The sequence below is a fragment of the Poromitra crassiceps genome (genome assembly GCF_964638095.1).
Source record: "Poromitra crassiceps genome assembly, chromosome: 4".
In the NCBI taxonomy this organism is placed as follows: domain Eukaryota; kingdom Metazoa; phylum Chordata; class Actinopteri; order Beryciformes; family Melamphaidae; genus Poromitra; species Poromitra crassiceps.
The window spans coordinates 26,937,474-26,961,027 of NC_139626.1; the positions used below are offsets into that span (position 1 = coordinate 26,937,474).

Genomic DNA, 23,554 nt, shown 5'->3' on the forward strand with positions numbered 1-23,554 from the left:
CTGCCATGTGTCAGACAGGCCCACAATTTCGAATCGGCCCAATTTTTCGAGCTCGCGCTCGCTTCGCTCGCACTCGCATGGGTTGGGGATTTACTTATAAAGCCACATGTTATGACCCGGTCTAGGGGTTTTAGGTGTAATGATGTTGCAGCATTGAATAAACGTGCCCAGTGAGAACTCAACGTTTACTTATTAAATAGACATAAGTACAGTACTAAACATAACAACACTAATTTTTTTTTAACGCAAATACAAGTGTATTGATTGTTGTCATGTTGGCGTCCCTCCCTACCACTAGGAATCAGTATTGTTATAGGTGAAACTATAAAACTAAACTAAAACTTAGATACTCAAAACCAAAAAATATAGAGTAGATTACTTTGGACATAATATAGCCACACAAACATTTCCCATATGTCTGATGTATCTTTCCCCATAGTCTGTTACAACTCAACTCATTCCATGCCTGTGTTTGATGGAGCAAGCAAGCAAGTCATTGGAAATGAAATATTGTTTATAAGTTACTCTAATAAGCACAGTTTAGATATTAATCTAAACGTTATAAAAACGTGAAAATCATAACGTCGTTGTTGCCGTTTAACCCACCTGGCTACCACCATGAATAACGTTACGTTAGCTAGCTCACTCATTGATTACCTAGCAGTGTGCACCAATCCTAAAAGTTGTCATTTTGTTGAAATTAAGTAGTGCTTGGTCGATCATATGTACGCCGAATTTACCAGCAGGCTCTACGAATTTGTGAAGGCCTTTAGGTAGTTTTCTACCAGGTAGGTGCGATTGCCGATATCAAGGAAGGCAGTGTGTTAAATTGCCACATTTTCTAATAGAGTTTGGCGTGTACCGCGTCAAGGCTACAAGCCAGCCCAGAATCCTATCGCTTGGTCAAATTCAAATAGCTGCCACACTAACCTCAAACGAGTGAGACACAGACGACGACGCCGATGTGAAGTCAGTGATTTTAATCCGTTTAGGTGGACGGTGGTGCCATGATGCAGCGCTACTTTTCAAACACTGTGATTGAAGTGAGTGACAGACAGTTGCTATGGGCTGGCACAATTGTACGTGGACCAACGTTGATTGGTTAGAGGGCCACTCCAGAGACCAGAATCATTCATTATTGACGCCTGAATGGGCCACTACCGGCCCAATCAAATACATAATACATACTTTTTCACCAACCTGACCGGCCCACTAGCGAGCGGCCCACCGGCCATCGCACCGGTAGATTTACATTGCAGTCCAGCCGTGGTGTAAATAGTTTGTGACAGCACCCTTCCTTCAGCATCGTTCTTAGGATGATTGCATCTATTTTGGTGATAAGAGAAGGAGTTTGTGTTGAATGCATACATAACATATAGTTAGTTGTCTGTTTCTATTCCTCTTTCAGTGAAAGCCTCTTAACACACACGACCAAACGTTCTGTTCACTTTTAGCATTGCCATCTTTGCCTTCAGGAGAGATGTTGCCTGTGTCTACTAGCAATCCCACTGCCTTCTCATCCACACTCACACCTTCCTCTCCCACTCTGGTTCACCCCCCACCTCCCACCTCCTCCCACCCCCACAACAGGTATCCTGGTCATGATCTCTTCCTTCACCTTAGCCATGGGCAACATCGGCGCAGCCAGGAAGCTGCACCACAATCTGCTTGACAACAAGTTTCACACCCCCCAGTCTTTTTTTGACACCACGCCTCTAGGACGCGTGATCAACCGCTTCTCCAAGGACATCTACGTGATCGACGAGGCGTTGCCCTCCACCGTGTTCATGTTCCTGGCCACCCTGTTTGTCTCCTTCTCCACCATGATAGTTATCATTTGCAGCACGCCCATCTTTGCCGTCGTGATAGGACCGCTGGCTTTCATATACATCTTTGTTCAGGTACTGCTTCTGCCGTGACTCCGGGAAGCGCTAGAGGGCAAAACAGCCTCCACTCTGCAGAGAATGCTTTGTGTTCTTCCCCCCTCTTCTTCTGCAAACGTTCCTGGATGGGCATGCCTTCTTGCCTTGTGCTTGCTGCTTTTGTTTATTAACACTCAACTTGGGCTTTTGTTTCAGCTTCCCTGTTCCTGATGCTGATTTGCTGATATTCAATCTGTCACATCTCTGCAGCTCACACATTTCCTGTTGTCCCTGCTGACACACACACACACACACACACACACACATGCACACACAGTATGCAACTATACAGCCTGGCCCCTATATGCACGCACTGTAGAGAAGTAGACTTCTGGTGAGATCCTCAGCTGAGAAAACTGTCCTGAAATCCTTGAAAGTTTGTGCATTTGAGAAAGAAATCAAGGTGTTGAAAGTTTTTGAATTTATATATTTTGTGCACGAATAGAAACTGAAGTTCTTTTGATATTTTTTCTATATATATTTTTTTTACTTAATGTGTAACACAGCACAGTTGAGAAGTGTTGACACATTCAGGCCTCTCCTTTTTAATAGTTGTCTGTGAGCTTCTGTCACGCCTGCTAGTTCTCATTATAAACATTCAACAGTCCTTGAATTTGATGTTTAAGAAGGTCTGGGGACACTGGATATATTTTAGGAACCAAATCTTCTCTTGGTCACAGGCAGAGAGTCTGCTGCTAACACTGAATGAGCTAGCAACAGGAATGATGCTACAGGAGAAGATCTTTAGTGATCCATAACTCCCCTCTAGTGGTGAACCAGTGGGACTACAGTTGGGAGTTTGTTGGCCTGATCTAACCGCAGGTTGTCTGGATTTGTTTCAGGGATTACACAAGCGGTGTCTCTGGCGCTTGTTAATGTTAGAGGCAACTTATACCTAAGATAGTAGAGATAAGATAGTAAGATAGTAGAGATAAGATTAAGACGGTAAGATAGTAGAGATAAGATGGTAAGATAGTAGAGATAGGATAGTAGAGATAAGATGGTAAGATAGTAGAGATAAGATAGTAAGATAGTAGAGATAAGATAGTAGAGATAAGATAGTAAGATAGTAGAGATAAGATAGTAAGATAGTAGAGATAAGATAGTAGAGATAAGATAGTAAGATAGTAGAGATAAGATAGAGGTAAGATAGTAGAGGTAAGATAGTAGAGATAAGATAGTAGAGGTAAGATAGTAAGATAGTAGAGATAAGATAGTAGAGGTAAGATAGTAGAGATAAGATGGTAAGATAGTAGAGATAAGATAGTAAGATAGTAGAGATAAGATGGTAAGATAGTAGAGATAAGATAGTAAGATAGTAGAGATAAGATAGTAGAGGTAAGATAGTAGAGATAAGATAGTAAGATAGTAGAGATAAGATAGTAGAGATAAGATAGTAAGATAGTAGAGGTAAGATAGTAAGATAGTAGAGGCAAGATGGTAAGATATTAGAGATAGATAAGATAGTAGAGATAAGATGGTAAGATAGTAGAGATAGTAGAGATAAGATAGTAAGATAGTAGAGATAAGATAGTAAGATAGTAGAGATAAGATAGTACGGTAGATAAGATAGTAAGATAGTAGAGATAAGATAGTAAGATACTAGATAAGATAGTAAGCCAAAAAACCTATTCCTAGTGTGTGAAATGTGTGCATATGTGAGTGAGTGGTTTCTTCTCGTGGTGTTGTAGAAGTATAGCGGGTGTGAATCAAGCTCATTGAGTTCTAAGTTGGAAAATACAGGCTGAAGACTCATTGGCACACACTGCAGTTTCTGATCAAGTCTTAAAAAGTCCTTTAATACTGTAGGCTGTTATTAACTCATTTTTCACCATTGAATGACTAGGTGAGATATTGGGATTGAGAGTCAGAGATGGGAAGTAAAAGTTTAAGAACTAAGTAGAGGGAGTAAGAACTTTCACAAGTTATGTTCAATTGGAAGGAAGCTGTTTTTTTGTTACTACTCTATATTGCTAATATAAAACAATATTCATTCAACCTATATCCAGTTCCTGAAAGCTTTTACATTTGCTCTTCTAAACGCCCGGTGTCGTGTCGGAAGTGATGCACTTTAGGTTTCCGGTATGTTTGGAATAAGAGAGAAGAGAAACTCATCAAGAGAACATACAAGCCCCACCCGCACTGTTTGATTGACAGGTGATCTCTGGGAAGTGCAGTGCAGAAACACGACAGCAATGAGCGCTGAGCACTAAAGACCGAGACCAAAAGACACCCACATTAAATGAATATGAAATTCAATCGCAGAAAACATACACACACACACACACACACACACACACATACATCTTACAAAGTCTTAAATGTGACTTTGTGAAACCTGCAAATACCAGGCTCTGAGGCTCTGAGACATTTCTGATAGAAGAACTAAGAAATAAAAGGTGGCAGTCCACTAACACAGGTGTGCTTGTGCTGTCTGTTACACTCTTGTGTCTCGCAGGTGTGCTGTTGTTGGGTAACTGCCTGCTGTGCCGAGCCTACAGCATGCTGCGGGCGGCCAAGCTTACACACCGCAACATGCTGCAGAGGGTCCTGCAGGCGCCGCAGGCCTTCTTTGAGAGCAACCCCACTGGGCGGCTCCTAAACCGCTTCAGCAAAGACGTGGACACTATAGACTCCCACATCCCAGACAATATTGACATATGGATGCGCACTTTCTGGTACACACTGAATGTGCTGCTCGTATGCTCTGCCCTCACCCCCATGTTCCTCATAGTCGTAGCCCCGTTAATGCTGTTCTATTGGTGGGTTCAGGTAAATAGGCAACATGAACACAGCATGCATGTGTGAGAGTGTTGTGCGTGAGTGTGCGCGCCGGTAGAGCGTTGCTTGTCGTGTTGTAGTGGCAGCGTGGTTTGGCCTGTGCTAGTCCGCTAGTCGTAGCAGTTAGTGGCTCAGTGGTCAGCTCGGCTGGACAGCACCACTCAGGACAGCCAGCAGCGTTTGAAGGAATTGATTTGAAAGTGTCAAATCTCAATGGGCGGAGACAAAGATCCACAGTTTTTGCGGCTAACTACACTGAAAAAGGCAAGAGGTAAGCTAATATTAGGAAGCCTAGTGGCCGACAGTAGATTTGATAATTTCTTTGATAGGCCAATGAGATAACCCTACGTGAAAACATGTTCTTAAAATATACCTGTACATTTTTACACTTGAAAAGAAACTGGAAAATGTGGAGGTTTGGTCATTTATAGGTTATCATTGATTTTCTTTGTCTGACACACTTGAGACCAAATTGGGTCACATGTGGCCCGTGACAAAAATGAGTTTGACATCCCTGACTAGATACTAGGTAAGCTAGCTAACCAGCCTGCCATCCTTCCAACATCATCACTACCATTATCATGACTCATGAAGGAATGAAAGAATTTGATATTTATTTATATTTTGACCAGACTTACCTCATTGCCATTCAAGTTGCCACGTTGTGCTGCAAAACACTGTGATACATTGAGGTTTGACTCAACCAATCAGACTATTTCTGTCTCCAGAGCAGCTCTCTCTGATAAATGTTTGTATAACTAAAACTACAAACCATCTGTCATTGTGTGATGTTACTGTGTGGTGCTGTAGCTGGAGAGCAGCCGTTCAGCAGGAGTTGCTAGTGGTGGTGTGTGTAGTGGCCAGAATTGCTTCACCATGGTAGAGATTAGATATCTGTTCATTCTTTTATGATTTTTTTTTTCATCACTCATAATTATAACACAAATTTCAAATCATCCGTGCAAGATCTAAAAGTGACTACCGGTAGTTGCTTGTTTGGGGTGTCAAAGGCTCAACGATTTAGAAAAATACATCTAATTGTGATTAGTTTGACTGATATTGCAATTGTAATATAATTTGCAATATTAGAGGGAAAGATCTTTTTACATCATTATTCAAATTTTCATTGAAAAGTCTGTAGAATATGATGTGTAGGCCAGGACATATCTGCAGCACCACCATATTTAATTAAAATTTTTATTTTTACATACATTTACCCTTTTACAAATATGGGCGCCTCCTGCGATTTGAAAATTTCAGGCGGCCATATTGCTTTTTTCGGATGTCAGATGTCCATAAGCTCTGCATTTTTAATGCCATTTCTGATCTGTGTTGCTGAAAAATACTCTGTTTCCCTATTGATCCCTAGTGATCACAGAATTTGATGAAATCACATTGGGTCCTAGTACCTGTAGGCTACCATTGATTACTTAAAATATATTCCCTTACCTGGCCTGAAGATGGCATACTTTGCATGATGTATCATTTTGGCACGGGGTCTGCCATCAGGTTAACGGCACTGGGTAGATCCTAGTACAGACCCTCATGATGGTTCCACCTGGCCTGGGAGGTCTAAGACAAACCACACCATTTTCCTTATAAAGCAAAAAAGAAAACTAATTAGATTACCTCTAAATTGGCTGTTTGGAGTGATTTTCAATATAAATGCTGAAGAATAAGTGTGTACAGTGTTTTCTATCATTTAATAGTGATAAAAATGAGAGGTTATGACATGACGATTTTTTTTTGCCCCCGGCAACAATCTGGGTTTCTCATGTAGCCCCCCAGGAAAAATAATTGCCCACCCCTGTCCTAGTATAATACATCCAGATCTGATACAGATGCTGGCATTTTAACTAGGGTTTAAATCACATGTGCTTCTGACACATACTAACTGGACTGTCAAATTCCTAGCAGACAGGTGGCCACTGCCAGCTGTACTAACTAACACAAGCTCATGTTTAATCTTCATCTGATTCTTTTGGCTTTGTCATGGCATCCTCCCTGCATGGCCTGTCTCTTCGCTGCATCATTTCTCTTTTGTTTTCACTATCAGAGAGGCTGTAACTGGAGCTTCTATTTGCTTTGTACGTGTCAAGTCTCCCTTAATGATGATGATTACACATTATGGTGGTAGATTGTTCAAGTGCTGCGAATGAAAGCCAAACCAAACCACTCACTAATATGAATGCATATATGATGTAGATACTAATGGAAACTGAAAATGACCAAGCTTCTAGTTCATGTAATCAAACCTGCCATTTTAAATCCCGCCGGTAAATTTTAATTGGATAACATTCATTTTATTCATATGCTCAGATATTGACAAAGTTTACATGCAACAAACTCTTGCCCTTGCATGCCGCATAGTGGAAAAAGGCTTTCCAGCAAGATTCCTAATTACAAGCAATTCTAATATACTTATTGTTTGAAAATATTAATTACCTCTAGGATACAAATGAGCTGTCATGTGCAATCAGTCTTTTTCTTGCTGTAATTGAATGCAGTCACATTGCTCCTAGTCATTCAGTGCTGCTGCTGCAGATGTGAGAAGCTCGGCTGCCAAGGGTCGCTGTCAAAATTAATAACTTGGACAATGAGCAATATTGAGAAAAAGGGGGAAAACAACGTGTGAATTCCATCTTGGATGATGATGTATACATGTTCAAACAACCCTCTGATAGTCGACCAAATATCTCAGTCAGTCAGCGCTGCATTTTGTAATTGCAGAAAGACTTTGCAGACTTCAAGTAACCTGCCGGTAATTAAAAAAACAAGGTGGATCCAAGGCAGCTTGAATTAAAGGCTTAGCTCGTTGTTGAACAGATTAAAAGAACCAACATGTTTCGGCCTCACACAGCCTTCGTCCCTTGCAGCAAGTAATAAATACCGGTAATTCAATTAATTAAATTATGGAAAGGGAACGGCCGGTGAAACTCCTCGCGGTCAGGTGAAAAGAAGCCGCTGGTGACTGCACATGTAATGGAGGAAGCATGTGCTCTACAACTCTTCCCAGATTGGCAGTGGAGTTGGAGAAACGACCAGGACCGCAGAGGGTATTGGCCAAGTACAATTGGGGAGAAAACAGGAGAAAGAAAAACTTTATCAAAAAATAAATAATGAAATGATGTTAAATGAAGTCTGTATGAGCCGTAAGCATCTAGCTTTAAAGACTTGAGGTTGCGTTAAGGTGGGAGCGTTGGTTTGCATGTAGACCTTGTCAGTCAGAAAAGCATTAGCTGGCAACACTGTGTGTATGAGCGAGCGTGTGCATGCTAACTGTTGACTATCTCGGTATACAGTATGTCATATGTCATGTTTCAGTTGTAATGCTCTGTCTGTTTCTCTCCCCCTCAACGCCTTCAGAGATTTTATGTGGCCACGTCTCGGCAGCTAAAGCGCCTGGAGTCGGTCAGCCGCTCTCCCATATACTCCCATTTCTCAGAGTCCATCACCGGCTGTAGTGTGATCCGAGCCTATGGCCGACACTCTGCCTTTGTTCTGATGAGTGATATGAAAGTGGATGAGAACCAAAAGAGTTACTTCCCTGGTATAGTGTCTAACAGGTACGTGTCCCTCTGTGTCCCAAGATGCTTTCTTCCAATATTCTCATATACACAGCCACTGGTGTGAGGAGACTATACTGTAGCATGGCCTTTCTTACACAGCCACTGGTGTGAGGAGACTATAGCATGGCCTTTCTTACACAGCCACTTGTGTGAGGAGACTATAGCATGGCCTTTCTTACACAGCCACTTGTGTGAGGAGACTATAGCATGGCCTTTCTCACACAGCCACTGGTGTGAGGAGACTATAGCATGGCCTTTCTCACACAGCCACTGGTGTGAGGAGACTATAGCATGGCCTTTCTCACACAGCCACTGGTGTGAGGAGACTATAGCATGGCCTTTCTCACACAGCCACTGGTGTGAGGAGACTATAGCATGGCCTTTCTCACACAGCCACTGGTGTGAGGAGACTATAGCATGGCCTTTCTCACACAGCCACTGGTGTGAGGAGACTATAGCATGGCCTTTCTCACACAGCCACTGGTGTGAGGAGACTATAGCATGGCCTTTCTTACACAGCCACTGGTGTGAGGAGACTATAGCATGGCCTTTCTCACACAGCCACTGGTGTGAGGAGACTATAGCATGGCCTTTCTTACACAGCCACTGGTGTGAGGAGACTATAGCATGGCCTTTCTTACACAGCCACTGGTGTGAGGAGACTATAGCATGGCCTTTCTTACACAGCCACTGGTGTGAGGAGACTATAGCATGGCCTTTCTTACACAGCCACTGGTGTGAGGAGACTATAGCATGGCCTTTCTTACACAGCCACTGGTGTGAGGAGACTATAGCATGGCCTTTCTTACACAGCCACTGGTGTGAGGAGACTATAGCATGGCCTTTCTTACACAGCCACTGGTGTGAGGAGACTATAGCATGGCCTTTCTTACACAGCCACTGGTGTGAGGAGACTATAGCATGGCCTTTCTTACACAGCCACTGGTGTGAGGAGACTATAGCATGGCCTTTCTCACACAGCCACTGGTGTGAGGAGACTATAGCATGGCCTTTCTTACACAGCCACTGGTGTGAGGAGACTATAGCATGGCCTTTCTTACACAGCCACTGGTGTGAGGAGACTATAGCATGGCCTTTCTTACACAGCCACTGGTGTGAGGAGACTATAGCATGGCCTTTCTTACACAGCCACTGGTGTGAGGAGACTATAGCATGGCCTTTCTCACACAGCCACTGGTGTGAGGAGACTATAGCATGGCCTTTCTCACACAGCCACTGGTGTGAGGAGACTATAGCATGGCCTTTCTTACACAGCCACTGGTGTGAGGAGACTATCGTATGCCTTTCTTAATCCCACACTGTCTCTTTATGTCCAGTATAATCCTACACTGTCTCTTTATGTCCAGTACATTCCCACACTGTCTCTTTATGTCCAGTATAAGCCCACACTGTCTCTTTATGTCCAGTAACATCAATCCCACACTGTCTCTTTATGTCCAGTATAATCCCACACTGTCTCTTTATGTCCAGTATAATCCCACACTGTCTCTTTATGCCCAGTACAATCCCACACTGTCTCTTTATGTCCAGTACAATCTCACACTGTCTCTTTATGTCCAGTATAAGCCCACACTGTCTCTTTATGTCCAGTAACATCAATCCCACACTGTCTCTTTATGTCCAGTAACATCAATCCCACACTGTCTCTTTATGCCCAGTAACATGTATTTTCCACACTGTCTCTTTATGTCCAGTAACATTCCCACACTGTCTCTTTATGCCCAGTAACATGTATTTTCCACACTGTCTCTTTATGTCCAGTAACATTCCCACACTTTCTCTTTATGCCCAGTAACATGTATTTTCCACACTGTCTCTTTATGTCCAGTAACATTCCCACACTGTCTCTTTATGCCCAGTAACATGTATTTTCCACACTGTCTCTTTATGTCCAGTAACATTCCCACACTGTCTCTTTATGCCCAGTAACATGTATTTTCCACACTGTCTCTTTATGTCCAGTAACATTCCCGCACTGTCTCTTTATGTCCAGTAACATTGACTGGCTGATAAATGAGTTTTGATAAAAAGCCAATATCTGCCACATCTATTGACAAACTGATAAATGGGTTTAACCCTAGTTGCAAGTTTCAGGGTAAATCAGAGTACCAGTTCTTTCACACCAGTGACCCTGTAAAGAAGTTTCAGGGTAAATCAGAGTACCAGTTCTTTCACACCAGTGACCCTGTAAAGAAGTTTCAGGGTAAATCAGAGTACCAGTTCTTTCACACCAGTGGCCCAGTAAAGAAGTTTCAGGGTAAATCAGAGTACCAGTTCTTTCACACCAGTGACCCTGTAAAGAAGTTTCAGGGTAAATCAGAGTACCAGTTATTTCACACCAGTGACCCTGTAAAGAAGTTTCAGGGTAAATCAGAGTACCAGTTCTTTCACACCAGTGACCCTGTAAAGAAGTTTCAGGGTAAATCAGAGTGCCAGTTATTTCACACCAGTGACCCTGTAAAGAAGTTTCAGGGTAAATCAGAGTGCCAGTTCTTTCACACCAGTGACCCAGTAAAGAAGTTTCAGGGTAAATCAGAGTGCCAGTTATTTCACACCAGTGACCCTGTAAAGAAGTTTCAGGGTAAATCAGAGTGCCAGTTCTTTCACACCAGTGACCCTGTAAAGAAGTTTCAGGGTAAATCAGAGTGCCAGTTATTTCACACCAGTGACCCTGTAAAGAAGTTTCAGGGTAAATCAGAGTGCCAGTTATTTCACACCAGTGACCCTGTAAAGAAGTTTCAGGGTAAATCAGAGTGCCAGTTCTTTCACACCAGTGGCCCAGTAAAGAAGTTTCAGGGTAAATCAGAGTGCCAGTTCTTTCACACCAGTGACCCTGTAAAGAAGTTTCAGGGTAAATCAGAGTGCCAGTTATTTCACACCAGTGGCCCAGTAAAGAAGTTTCAGGGTAAATCAGAGTGCCAGTTCTTTCACACCAGTGACCCTGTAAAGAAGTTTCAGGGTAAATCAGAGTACCAGTTCTTTCACACCAGTGGCCCAGTAAAGACGTTTCAGGGTAAATCACAGTGCCAGTTCTTTCACACCAGTGGCCCAGTAAAGACGTTTCAGGGTAAATCAGAGTACCAGTTATTTCACACCAGTGGCCCAGTGAAGACGTTTCAGGGTAAATCACAGTGCCAGTTCTTTCACACCAGTGGCCCAGTAAAGACGTTTCAGGGTAAATCAGAGTACCAGTTCTTTCACACCAGTGGCCCAGTAAAGACGTTTCAGGGTAAATCACAGTGCCAGTTCTTTCACACCAGTGACCCAGTAAAGAGGTTTCAGGGTAAATCACAGTGCCAGTTCTTTCACACCAGTGACCCAGTAAAGAAGTTTCAGGGTAAATCACAGTGCCAGTTCTTTCACACCAGTGACCCAGTAAAGAAGGAGGCAGAACCTAAACAAAAAGAAGACGTTTTGGAGATTGGAACACAGCCGCTGACAGATGTTTGGCTTAACACAGACCCAGCAGCCGTCACTCAACAGAGAGCATCATCTCACACAACTAAACAGCATGATGTTCCTACAATACTTCACTTTATCACAACTGATAAACAACATATTAATCATTCATTGTTTTAGGTATGAGGCAAAAAATTCAACTCATTGAAAACTCATTTATTAGAATATATTTGCAATCCCTTCATATTTGCATGATCATAAGCCGAGAATTCTCTGTTAACGTTAGCTCTGACTTCTGATGACGGGGCCTGCCCCCTTGCGTAACCTGACGACGTGTGTGCTGCTGTAACACTGTGTTGCACAGGTGGCTCGGGGTGCGCATTGAGTTCATTGGGAACTGCATTGTGTTGTTCGCTGCTCTGTTTGCTGTGATCGGGAAGGACAAGCTCAACCCGGGGCTGGTCGGACTGTCGGTGTCGTACGCCCTACAGGTACTCTGATCTAGCATGTGTCATGTGTCCAAATCGTTGATTTATCTCAGTGAGGGGGAGTAGTTTGGTCTAAATAAAATAGTTCCTACATGAAACTGCTCACAACAAGGTCTGTGGATCACTACAGATGATGAGACGAAAATATGTCTTTTGGATTTTAGGGTGAGCTGTCTCTTTAAGTGAGCGACTTTGTACTTTTACGCAAGTAGATTTTTTAAGTAGAGAAGAAGAAATAAGTCAAATGTCATCAAAGTAACTACTTCTACTTGACTCGATTTTTTTGTACTCTTTCCACCCCTGTCTGTGGATGGGACACCAGATAAGGGTCACTGCACTAGCGCCTCCTCTGGTCGGTCGGTTAGGCTTAGATCAATATATAAATCAGTTCACTGATTGGGCTGATATTGGCCGTTTATTATAAACCACAGTAGATACAGTATAGTATTGTGCTTATAGTGCCATGGTAATAAACCACAGTAGATGTAGTATTGTGTTTATAGTGCCATGGCTATAAACCACAGTAGATGTAGTGTTGTGTTTATAGTGCCATGGCTATAAACCGCAGTAGATGTAGTATTGTGTTTATAGTGCCATGGCTATTAAATACAATATGTGAATATGTGAACACTTTCTCCAGTCTGTTAATGCTATTGCCCTCAAACCTGTGTTGTTTCTGTAGGTGACCATGTCTCTGAACTGGATGGTGCGGATGACGTCAGATCTGGAGAACAACATTGTAGCAGTGGAGAGAGTCAAGGAGTACTCTGAGACCAAGACAGAGGTATGTTGTGTGTGTGTGTGGGCGCACGTACACATGTGCATGCCTCTGCGCTTTGAGAAGTATTCCACACCACATAAAGTTGATAGTGTGTTTTGAAAATGCATCTCGTGTTGTGCTTGTGTTGGCCAGGAGCGCATGCTGTTCAAAGGCAGGAATTTACACACATTCCAAAAAACTGTCTCGCTGCCAAGTCATGTTCTCAAACAACACAAGACCAATAAAGGATAACTAGATCCATAAAGGTTATATTGCCTTGTGCTATTCTATAAGATAAACAGGGCGTTTGTACTGTACACAGCGTTCTTTTTGATCAGCAATCACCCAAAATACATGATGTCCTCCTCATTCTAGCTGGTATAGTTGTTATGGTATAGGCTGACTCTGTATGCTCATTCTGTATAGCTGGTATAGTTGTTATGGTATAGGCTGACTCTGTATGCTCATTCTGTATAGCTGGCAGTAGCGGCTGGTGCATTTTTGTCCAGGGAGGGCTATACGATGGGGTTGAAATCAATATGATAATCATAAGGATTCTTCTCAATATCAATATCATATGTTTCACGTATGCAAAATCAGTGTTCATCTCATTGAACTGAATGGTGATGTTAAACAAATCTTATATTTTCAAATAATATTCCTGCCATACCTCATTTGATCAGTTTTTAAGTAACATTTGCTTGTCATCATCAATTTAATTAAAATAACTTCATATCATCACGATGATTCCACTGAAAGACAACAATAATAGGCTATTGAATTATCGTCCACTCCAGCCCTAAATCAAGCAAGTAGTAATGGACGTTACTAGCTACTAGAAACGTCTGAAAAAGACCCGAGTGTATTTTCTTCCTCTGTGTGTAGCCTGTTGTTTAATGGCGAGCTAAGGGTGATCTGGTCCAAGCTCTTTCACTCGATGCTTCTCCTGTAAAGTCCGTCTCTCAAACGGTGTCGTTTTGAGTGACTTCACAGAATTTTCTTTCTCCATTCTTGCAAAACGTCTTTTGTGTTTTATGGCAGTTGAAAACAAACTTCTTTGCTTCGCGCGCGTGCTGCAGGAAGACAACAAAGCCGTCGGCGTGGGACTGCTACTAGTGTTTATATATACTGCGTTGCTACCCATCTACGTAGCCTAGCCTACGTCACGACACTCACTCTACCTGACCCCTCCACCTGGTCGCTAGATACGTGTGCCCAGAGCCCTCCCAAATCCCTTTGTTTTTGAGAGTGAACAGCGCATGTGCAACTACACAAACCGGAAGTCCCCGGACGGCGTCCGTAGAAATTCGGTGCACGAAAATATTGACCCAAAAACAGTAGCCTACACATGTAGATCATTATGAATCTACATATTTATTGCAGATTATATACTCACTATCTAATATTCACCTCGCTCATAAAAAAAAAATATATATATATATATATATATATATATAACGTTTTATTTTCCCAGCCAGGTACTCTTGCTCCATGTGGGTGTAGGTGGGGCGGCGCCCTCTAGTGGCCGGCTGCCACTGATAGCTGGTATAGTTGTTATGGTATAGGCCAGGGGTGCCCACACTTTTTCAGCTTGGGAGCTACTTTTAAAATGACCAAGTCAAAGTGATCTACCAAACATATTTATTTATATATATATACAAACTTGGCTGCCACAGCGAGATCTGACTGGCGCACCTGTACGTCAATCAAGTGGCAAATGCCATAGTGAGGATGGATGATAGGCTGCTAACTTTTGCATGCGCAGTATAGATGAGATCTGACTGGCTACCTGTACGTCAATCAAGTGGCAAATGGGCCTATTAGCCTATCATCCATCCTCACTACGGCACTATGTAAAAAAAAAAAAAAAAAAAATCCCCTCAATGCCATGCGATCTACCACACTACCTTCGCGATCGACCGGTCGACCGCGATCGACGTATTGGGCACCCCTGGTATAGGCTGACTCTGTATGGTCATTCTGTATAGCTGGTATAGTTGTTATGATATAGGCTGACTCTGTATGCAGAGTTGCAGCTCTCAAAGTGTTTAGAGCGCTAAACAAACCAGTTATCCGAGCCAAGGAGGCTCATTAATGTGTTGTTCAGAAAGTTTTCTTGAGGGTTGTCCGGGTAGTGCAGCGGTAGATTCCCTGCCTACCAACACAAGGGTCACAGGTTCGGGCCCAATGTTACCTCCCACTTGGCCGGGCGTCCATACAGGCACAATTGGCCGTGTCTGCGCGTGGGAATGCCTATTTTTCATTTTGATGTCAACTACACACCTGTGAAGTTGTGGTAGTTCCACTTCCTGCTACAATAGGTGTATCCAGGACCACATTCTGCCATGATGACACACATACACAGACTGAAGGCGAAAACAATACCAGGGTTGCTGTCACAGCTTCTAATAAACTCTTGCATTTGCATCCGCAGGCCCCATGGGAGGTGGAGGACAAGAAGCCCTCTGCCGATTGGCCCGCGGAAGGGAACGTGGAGTTCCGCGACTACAGCGTTCGCTACCGAGAGGGCCTGGACCTGGTCCTGAAGAACCTCAGCCTAAGCGTCAAAGGAGGAGAGAAGGTGGGGAGTGCATGATGAGTCGATCCCCTGGTTGATAAATGGAGGGTGAATCATCTGGATGACTTTGCTGTGCTAACCTGCGCTGTGTGCGTTTCTGTGCAGATCGGTATCGTGGGTCGCACAGGGGCTGGGAAGTCCTCCATGACGCTCTGCCTGTTCCGACTGCTGGAAGCTGCAGGGGGAGAGATTACCATCGACCAGGTTAAGATATCTGACATAGGCCTCCATGACCTGAGGTCCAAACTCACCATCATTCCACAGGTACTGTTTTATCACAATATTTGTCCATTAGGCCAGTAAATCTGTGGGGGGAAAACACTACAGCCGAGAACAAATTTATACAAAGTGTTTCAATGGATTCTATTACCATTGGGCATGTTAACGGTGAATATGGTAACTATTTTAACTAATATATATCATCATGAAACTTGCCCAGTTGATTAAAACAATATTGTGTTGTATTACAAGTTTTCTGAAATGTTATGTTTTAATATGCAAATTAGCAGAAAACTAACCCATTAGGCCAGTCAATAATGGGGGGGGAAAGAGCAACTAACCCTGAACAAAATGGATACAAAAGTTTTTTTAATGGATTCTGGTACTATTGGGCATGTTAAATAACATACTAAAAGTCTACCAAAATGAAAATTCCGGAAAGGGGTCAAGTGAAATTAGCTATACAGACCAAAATGATTTTTTGAACCAGGCTGTAAACATGTTTATTTATGCTTTAAAGTTGGGCATTTTAACATGGGGTTATATGGTGAATGAGAACAAAATAGAGTAAATAAAATAGAAATAGAGTCCATTTGGTGTCACCACAAAGTGTGACGTTTCGGGCAAAGCCTCACACATCACACTTTGTGGTCATACCAATAAATGGTGGGAGCAGCAGTGCGGACTCTATTTTGTTGTTTTCACTTTCACTTTGGTCCTGCACTGGATGTGCATGCTTTTTTTACCTTCTTGCTAAATGGGGAATGATGACTCACTTTTGCAGCCAGCGTCAAGTGGCAATTTGAGGAACTGCAGTTTTTGGCACTTCAGCATTGGCTTAATTTTTCCAAGACGGACTTTGCCGCTTGATTAAAATTCATTAACACATTGACTGCCAGCCGTTTTTTTTTGCTGTAGGTAGCTTCTGCCAAGCCGTTTTTTGAGGATTCTGGCTCATTTTACAAGAGCCGAGGATTCGTTTCAGCTTGGACTTTGTGAACATACAATATCTCAAAAGTACTAATAGAATGTGTACTTTCTCTGTCTAAAAGAGTTAGTTTGTAGAGTTAGTAGTTATGTAAGCATTAGCAGTTGAATACAGCATGGTTTTAGCGTCAGAAAAAATATTCAGAGATAAACGGCTTTTTGTGAAATTGGATAGAACAGTCACTTTAACCATTCATTTTTGGCTCTCTCTCTCTCTCCCTCCCCCTCTCGCTCTCTCTCTCTCTCCCTCCCTCTCGCTCTCCCTCCCTCTCTCTCTCTCTCTCTCTCTCTCTCTCTCTCTCTCTCCCTCCCTCTCGCTCTCCCTCCCTCCCTCTCGGGAGGGAGACGCACTAGGTTTAATCCTAGTGAGAGGGGGAGAGGGAGAGAGAGAGAGAGAGAGAGAGAGGGAGGGAGGGAGAGAGAGAGAGCGAGAGAGAGAGAGAGAGAGAGGGAGAGAGCGAGAGGGAGAGTTGCTTCAACTCCTCCCTCCGTGGGCGTTCTTCTTGGCTGCAGCGCCGTGTAACAAGCACTTTCCTACCTGTGCAAATTCACTTTCTCATACTCTCGACCTCTCAAATAAATTTCTGAATAGAAATTAAATTACTCTAAATTAGAGCGAAAAAGAAACAAAAAAGAATGGGTTGAAAATCCCATTCTAAAAGCCTTTTATGGCTGTTTCCAATTTGGTGCTATTTTGCAAGGCAAAATGGCCTGCTGCTTGTCACCAGCCTCACTGCCCCGCTGCCGCTGTGCCTGGCTGTGCCTGTCTGCGTGGCCGCTCCCCGAGGAAGCCCGGCTGGACTCGCCCGCCTCCCGGAGCCCTGGCCGAGAGCTCCGATGAAGCCCCTGCGACTCTGGTCATATTTACGCTGCGTGCCTCAAAGTGTGCTCCATCCGCAATCCACGATGCAAGTTTGCAATCCCGCACCGCCAGCAATCAACGCGAAAACGAAAGCGCCTCCGCCAATCCATTTTCATGAGAATGGAAATGGATCACACTGCTTTTTGCTTGCCTTCCTACTTCCTTGTCGCCACTTAGTGGGTCGGTGGAATGGGTTGTACACGTTGTACACGTCCAATACTTATATAAGATATGTAAAAGGGTTAGATGCACAACCCCCCGTTAAAAAAAAAAAATCGATGCCAAGGACGTGTTTACACGTTGTTGGCAGTCAACAGCTGGATTCTGAAAACGTGTTTACACGTTGTTGGCAGTGAATGTGTTAACAAATATTTGTTGCTGTGGGTTACTTGAGTGATTTGCAGCTTTTAGTAAAAGTAGAATATCATACCAATATATCGGTCAAACCCTACTAGACTGAGAGACAGTCTTACATTTCAATTAGATTAGATTAGATTCTTTAATGACCACACAGCCAGGCTGGTGGAATTTGTATTCAGTACAGTTCATACGTAAGCAATGTCCAACATCATGATACATACATACATAAAACACAATAACAGTACACAATACAGTTATAGCAGCAGTGATATGGGGGTTGTTATATAGAGTTCAGTGTCCTTATAGCAGTGGGGAAGAAACTGTTTTGCAAGGACCTCAAAGTCATTGTTTCCCCCCTCCACAGGAACCAGTGCTGTTCTCGGGATCACTGAGGATGAACCTCGACCCCTTTGAAAAGTACAGCGATGAAGAGGTGTGGAAGGCCCTGCAGCATTCTCACCTGCACAAGTTTGTCAGCAGCCAACCGGCCAAGCTGGAGCTGGAGTGCTCGGAGGGAGGAGAGAACCTCAGGTACACTGCAAAAAACACTATGGAGGGAGGGGAGAACCTCAGGTACACTGCAAAAAACACTATGGGGGGAGGCGAGAACCTCAGGTACACTGCAAAAAACACTATGGGGGAGGCGAGAACCTCAGGTACACTGCAAAAAACACTATGGGGGGAGGCGAGAACCTCAGGTACACTGCAAAAAACACTATGGGGGAGGCGAGAACCTCAGGTACACTGCAAAAAACACTATGGGGGGAGGAGAGAACCTCAGGTACACTGCAAAAAACACTATGGGGGAGGCGAGAACCTCAGGTACACTGCAAAAAACACTATGGGGGGAGGCGAGAACCTCAGGTACACTGCAAAAAACACTATGGAGGGAGGAGAGAACCTCAGGTACACTGCAAAAAACACTATGGGGGGAGGCGAGAACCTCAGGTACACTGCAAAAAACACTATGGAGGGAGGAGAGAACCTCAGGTACACTGCAAAAAACACAATGCAAAGAACAGTTTGCATGATGGTATGGAAAGGCTTTAAAATTAAATATCGGCATCGGCCCCAAACAAACATTTCTGCCGATATGACAGGCAGATAAAATGATGCTTAACCCATTGATACTTGATGCAGCATTTGTGTGTGTATCCCTTTAAGACGCGGTTCGCGGTCTTAAAGGGATACACACACAAATGAGGGATATACACGCAAATGCTGCATCAGGTATCAATGCGTTAAATGGCGCTAACCCTAACCCAGGGAGAGCATCATCCAAGCCTGTTTAAGTAGGATGAATCTTACTTTTAAAAATATGCCATGTTTTACATTTGACGTTTTCTTATTTTGCCCAGTAAATGTTAGGGGTGTCACAATATATCGTCCCACGAAATTTCGCGATAGTAAAATGTCACAATATGTATCGTTGAGATGAAATCTCATATCGTGAAAAAAAAAAAAAAAAAAAATCTTTTTTTTTTTTTTTTCAAAAGTAGACAAAGAAACGTCTTTGTTTGTTGAAGTTCAATGTGTGGAAAGTAGTTCAGTTGAACAAGTCTCTGAAGAGACACATGAGAAGTTATACAGGAGAGAAACCATTCAATTGAGTTTCTGGCAAAACTGTTTACTTGACAGGAAAAACTGAAGATGCATAATGAGAATTTATACTGCTGAGAAACCTTTTAGTTCAAAGTAAATCTAAGTGACGGTGTAACTCATTCTATTTCAAGATAAGCCTTATCTCCAATCTCATGTTTTTTCTAGTTGTTATTGTAATAACAATTTCCCACAACAGCATGTTTTGTATTTGTGCATTTCAAATAAAATACTACTTTTCCAGTCATATATTGTCATTATTCAAGTAAAAAAAAATATTGTTAAAATCGTATCGTATCGTATCGTTATCGTGAACCCAGTATCGTGATACGTATCGTATCGTGAACTGAGTGTATCGTGACACCCCTAGTAAATGTGTACATTTTGAAAAGCATTGTATTTAAATCTGCATCTGCCAGTGGGCTATCACGATAAGAGTAGGCATACTGTTTTGTTAATTCCACTACACGAGAGACTTGATGATCGACATCAGCAATTGGCCAAAAGAGTTGGAAAATATCGACAAAAATCCAATATTGTGCATCCCTAAACCTAAAGCATCCACCTAGAAGCGTGCTTGTGTGTGTTCAATGTGTGTACTGCAGTGTGTGTGTACTGCTGTGTGGGTGTTCAGTGTGTGTACTGCTGTTTGTGTGTTCAGTGTGTGTACTGCTGTGTGTGTGTTCAGTGTGTGTACTGCTGTGTGTGTGTACTGCTGTGTGTGTGTTCAGTGTGTGTACTGCTGTGTGTGTTCAGTGTGTGTACTGCTTTGTGTGTTCAGTGTGTGTACTGCTGTGTGTGTGTTCAGTGTAGGCCAGAGGCAGCTGGTGTGCTTGATGGTGTGTGTACTGCTGTGTGTGTGTGTTCAGTGTAGGCCAGAGGCAGCTGGTGTGCTTGATGGTGTGTGTACTGCTGTGTGTGTGTTCAGTGTAGGCCAGAGGCAGCTGGTGTGCTTGATGGTGTGTGTACTGCTGTGTGTGTGTTCAGTGTAGGCCAGAGGCAGCTGGTGTGCTTGGCACGCGCTCTGCTGAGGAAGACGAGAATCCTCATCCTGGACGAAGCCACTGCCGCTATTGACCTGGAGACAGATGACCTCATCCAGTCTACGATAAGGACTCAGTTTGAAGACTGCACCGTCTTCACCATCGCACACAGACTCAACACTATCATGGACTACACAAGGTACATCAGACCTTTCCCTTAAAGGAAGGCTCACCCTAAAATCCAAAATACATATTCCCTCTCACCTGTAGTGCTATTTATCCATCTATATAATTTTGTGTTAGTTGCCTGAGTTTTGGAGATATCGGCTGCAGAGTTTCTGCCTTCTCTCCAATACAATGGAACTGGATGGCACTCGGCTTGTGGTGCTCCAAGTGCCAAAGAAATACATTTGATAAACTCAACAGCAACAGTCTCATGGAGGAACTATTTTCTTTTGACCGAACTACAGCTGCTAGCTAGTTCCTACATGAGACTGCAAAAGAAAATAGTTCCTACATGAAACTGCTCACAACAAAGTCTGTGCATTATCTTGAGTAACCGGGTCATGATTTCTGGAATGAGACTGTTGAGTTTTTCAAATGTATTTTTTTGGTGCTTCGAGCACTACAAGCCGAGGGCCATCCAGTTCCATTGTATTCAAGAGAAGGCAGACATCTCTCTCTACGGCCGATATCTCCAAAACTCAGGCAACTATCCCAAAACGATATAGATGGATAAATAGCACTACAGGTGAGAGGAAAAATATGTATTTTGGATTTTAAGGTGAGCTGCCCCTTTAAAGGAAAGATCCACCCTAAAACACTTCAACACTGTTAAAAATCAGCTACTGGCGATGTAACGTTACCTTTGCATTCCTGGGAAGGAAAGGCAAAAACTCTTCTTGCTCCACTATGACTATTTCCACCTTCATGTATAACTCCATAAGCATAACAATGAAGAGAAAAAGGATCTTCTTAGATACTTGGAGCAAGTTTTAATCACAAAAATATTATAGGCCTATACAGCCTGACGAAGTTGTGTTTCGTGCCCCGGTTTGTCATGTACGAAGATGTATGAAGATGTACATTGTTTGTTAAACTGTTTCAGTACACATGTACTTTACTTTGTGATTAAATTTGCTCCAAGTATCAAAGAAGATCCTTTTTCTCTTCATTGTTATACGTTTGGCCTGCTGAGCTTTCTTGTGCCATGTTTAAGCAGAAAGAAACAAGTTCACGTCCCTTCTCTGAGGGTTGTTGAAAGGCATTCTGGGAAATGTAGGAAATCACTAACTGAAGTAGTCATACTGTAGATGAGGCAGGTTGAGAGAAAGTGAAAAAAGTAAATTGCAAAAATTCATCACAAAAAAATTCTGGAATGTATTGAATATCACAGCTTGGTGATACATAACAGTGTAGAAGTATGAGGTTGGATTTTTCCTTCCGTACATGCATGGCTGCTTTTTGCCATTTCAGCTTTGTTTTGAAAGATGTACAGAGTTGCACTTTGTGAATGAATCACTCTCCCTCATCTCCTTGCAGAGTGCTGGTGTTGGACAAGGGACAGATCGCTGAATTTGACACTCCGACAAACCTCCTAGCAAAGCGAGGGATATTCTACGGCATGGCGAAAGATGCGGGACTGGTACAATAGCATCGCTCTTTGCCCTCAACGTTGTGGAATACAGCAGGGTTTGGGTTTGGGATCAGCTCATTTCAACTCAGTCGAACCATATGAGGTTTTCTTATCTGACACTGGAACTGAAGAGTTGTGTGTATGTGTGTGTATGTGTGTACTGTGTATGTTTATGTGTGTGTATGTGTATGGGCACTGAGTGTTCTTCACTTGTAATAACCAGTTCAGGCCACTTACTGACTGTTTTGAATTAGGGCTGAGCCCAAGCCTCGGCTCCTTTGCAGACTCGCGTCAAGTAGTGTTTGTCTCGACCAACATCAGGGCAGTTCAGATAGTTAACAACTTGGCAGTCATCAGGGCGGTTCAGATAGTTAACTAGCTTGGCAGTCATCAGGGCGGTTCAGATAGTTAACTAACTTGGCAGTCAACATTAGGGCAGTTCAGATAGTTAACTAACTTGGCAGTCAACATCAGGGTGGTGCAGATAGTTAACTAAGTTGGCAGTCAACATCAGGGCGGTTCAGAAAGTTAACTAACTTGGCAGTCAACATCAGGGTGGTTCAGATAGTTAACTAAGTTGGCAGTCAACATCAGGGCGGTTCAGATAGTTAACTAACTTGGCAGTCATCATCAGGGCGGTTCAGATAGTCAACTAACTTGGCAGTCATCAGGGTGGTTCAGATAGCTAACTAACTTGGCAGTCATCAGGGTGGTTCAGATAGTTAACTAACTTGGCAGTCAACATCAGGGCGGTTCAGATAGTTAACTAACTTGACACTCAACATCAGGGCGGTTCAGATAGTTAACTAACTTGACACTCAACATCAGGGCGGTTCAGATAGTTAACTAACTTGGCAGTCAACATCAGGGCGGTTCAGATAGTTAACTAACTTGGCAGTCATCAGGGTGGTTCAGATAGTTAACTAACTTGGCAGTCAACATCAGGGCAGTTCAGATAGTTAACTAACTTGGCAGTCATCAGGGTGGTTCAGATAGTTAACTAACTTGGCAGTCAACATCAGGGCGGTTCAGATAGTTAACTAACTTGGCAGTCAACATCAGGGCGGTTCAGATAGCTAACTAACTTGGCAGTCATCAGGGTAGTTCAGATAGTTAACTAACTTGGCAGTCATCAGGGTAGTTCAGATAGTTAACTAACTTGACACTCAACATCAGGGCGGTTCAGATAGTTAACTAACTTGGCAGTCATCAGGGCAGTTCAGATAGTTAACTAACTTGGCAGTCATCAGGGTAGTTCAGATAGTTAACTAACTTGGCAGTCAACATCAGGGCAGTTCAGATAGTTAACTAACTTGGCAGTCATCAGGGCAGTTCAGATAGTTAACTAACTTGGCAGTCATCAGGGCGGTTCAGATAGTTAACTAACTTA

At 43.0% G+C, this 23,554-nt stretch overlaps 1 protein-coding gene across 2 annotated transcripts in view; it reads left to right on the top strand.

Moving 5' to 3' along the window:
• abcc3 (ATP-binding cassette, sub-family C (CFTR/MRP), member 3) overlaps positions 1 to 23,287 on the top strand; it is a 77,734-nt gene extending 54,447 nt beyond the window's left edge. For both annotated transcript variants that reach the window (XM_083635401.1, XM_083635402.1), the window contains 9 exons: positions 1,591 to 1,901; positions 8,070 to 8,269; positions 12,057 to 12,183; positions 12,863 to 12,964; positions 15,375 to 15,521; positions 15,624 to 15,782; positions 18,311 to 18,477; positions 20,533 to 20,727; positions 22,071 to 23,287. In XM_083635401.1, coding sequence (XP_083491527.1) covers positions 1,591 to 1,901; positions 8,070 to 8,269; positions 12,057 to 12,183; positions 12,863 to 12,964; positions 15,375 to 15,521; positions 15,624 to 15,782; positions 18,311 to 18,477; positions 20,533 to 20,727; positions 22,071 to 22,182 — 1,520 coding nt within the window. In that variant the 3' untranslated portion in view covers positions 22,183 to 23,287. The remainder of the gene's footprint in view (positions 1 to 1,590; positions 1,902 to 8,069; positions 8,270 to 12,056; positions 12,184 to 12,862; positions 12,965 to 15,374; positions 15,522 to 15,623; positions 15,783 to 18,310; positions 18,478 to 20,532; positions 20,728 to 22,070) is intronic.
• The last annotated feature ends 267 nt before the right edge of the window (positions 23,288 to 23,554 follow it).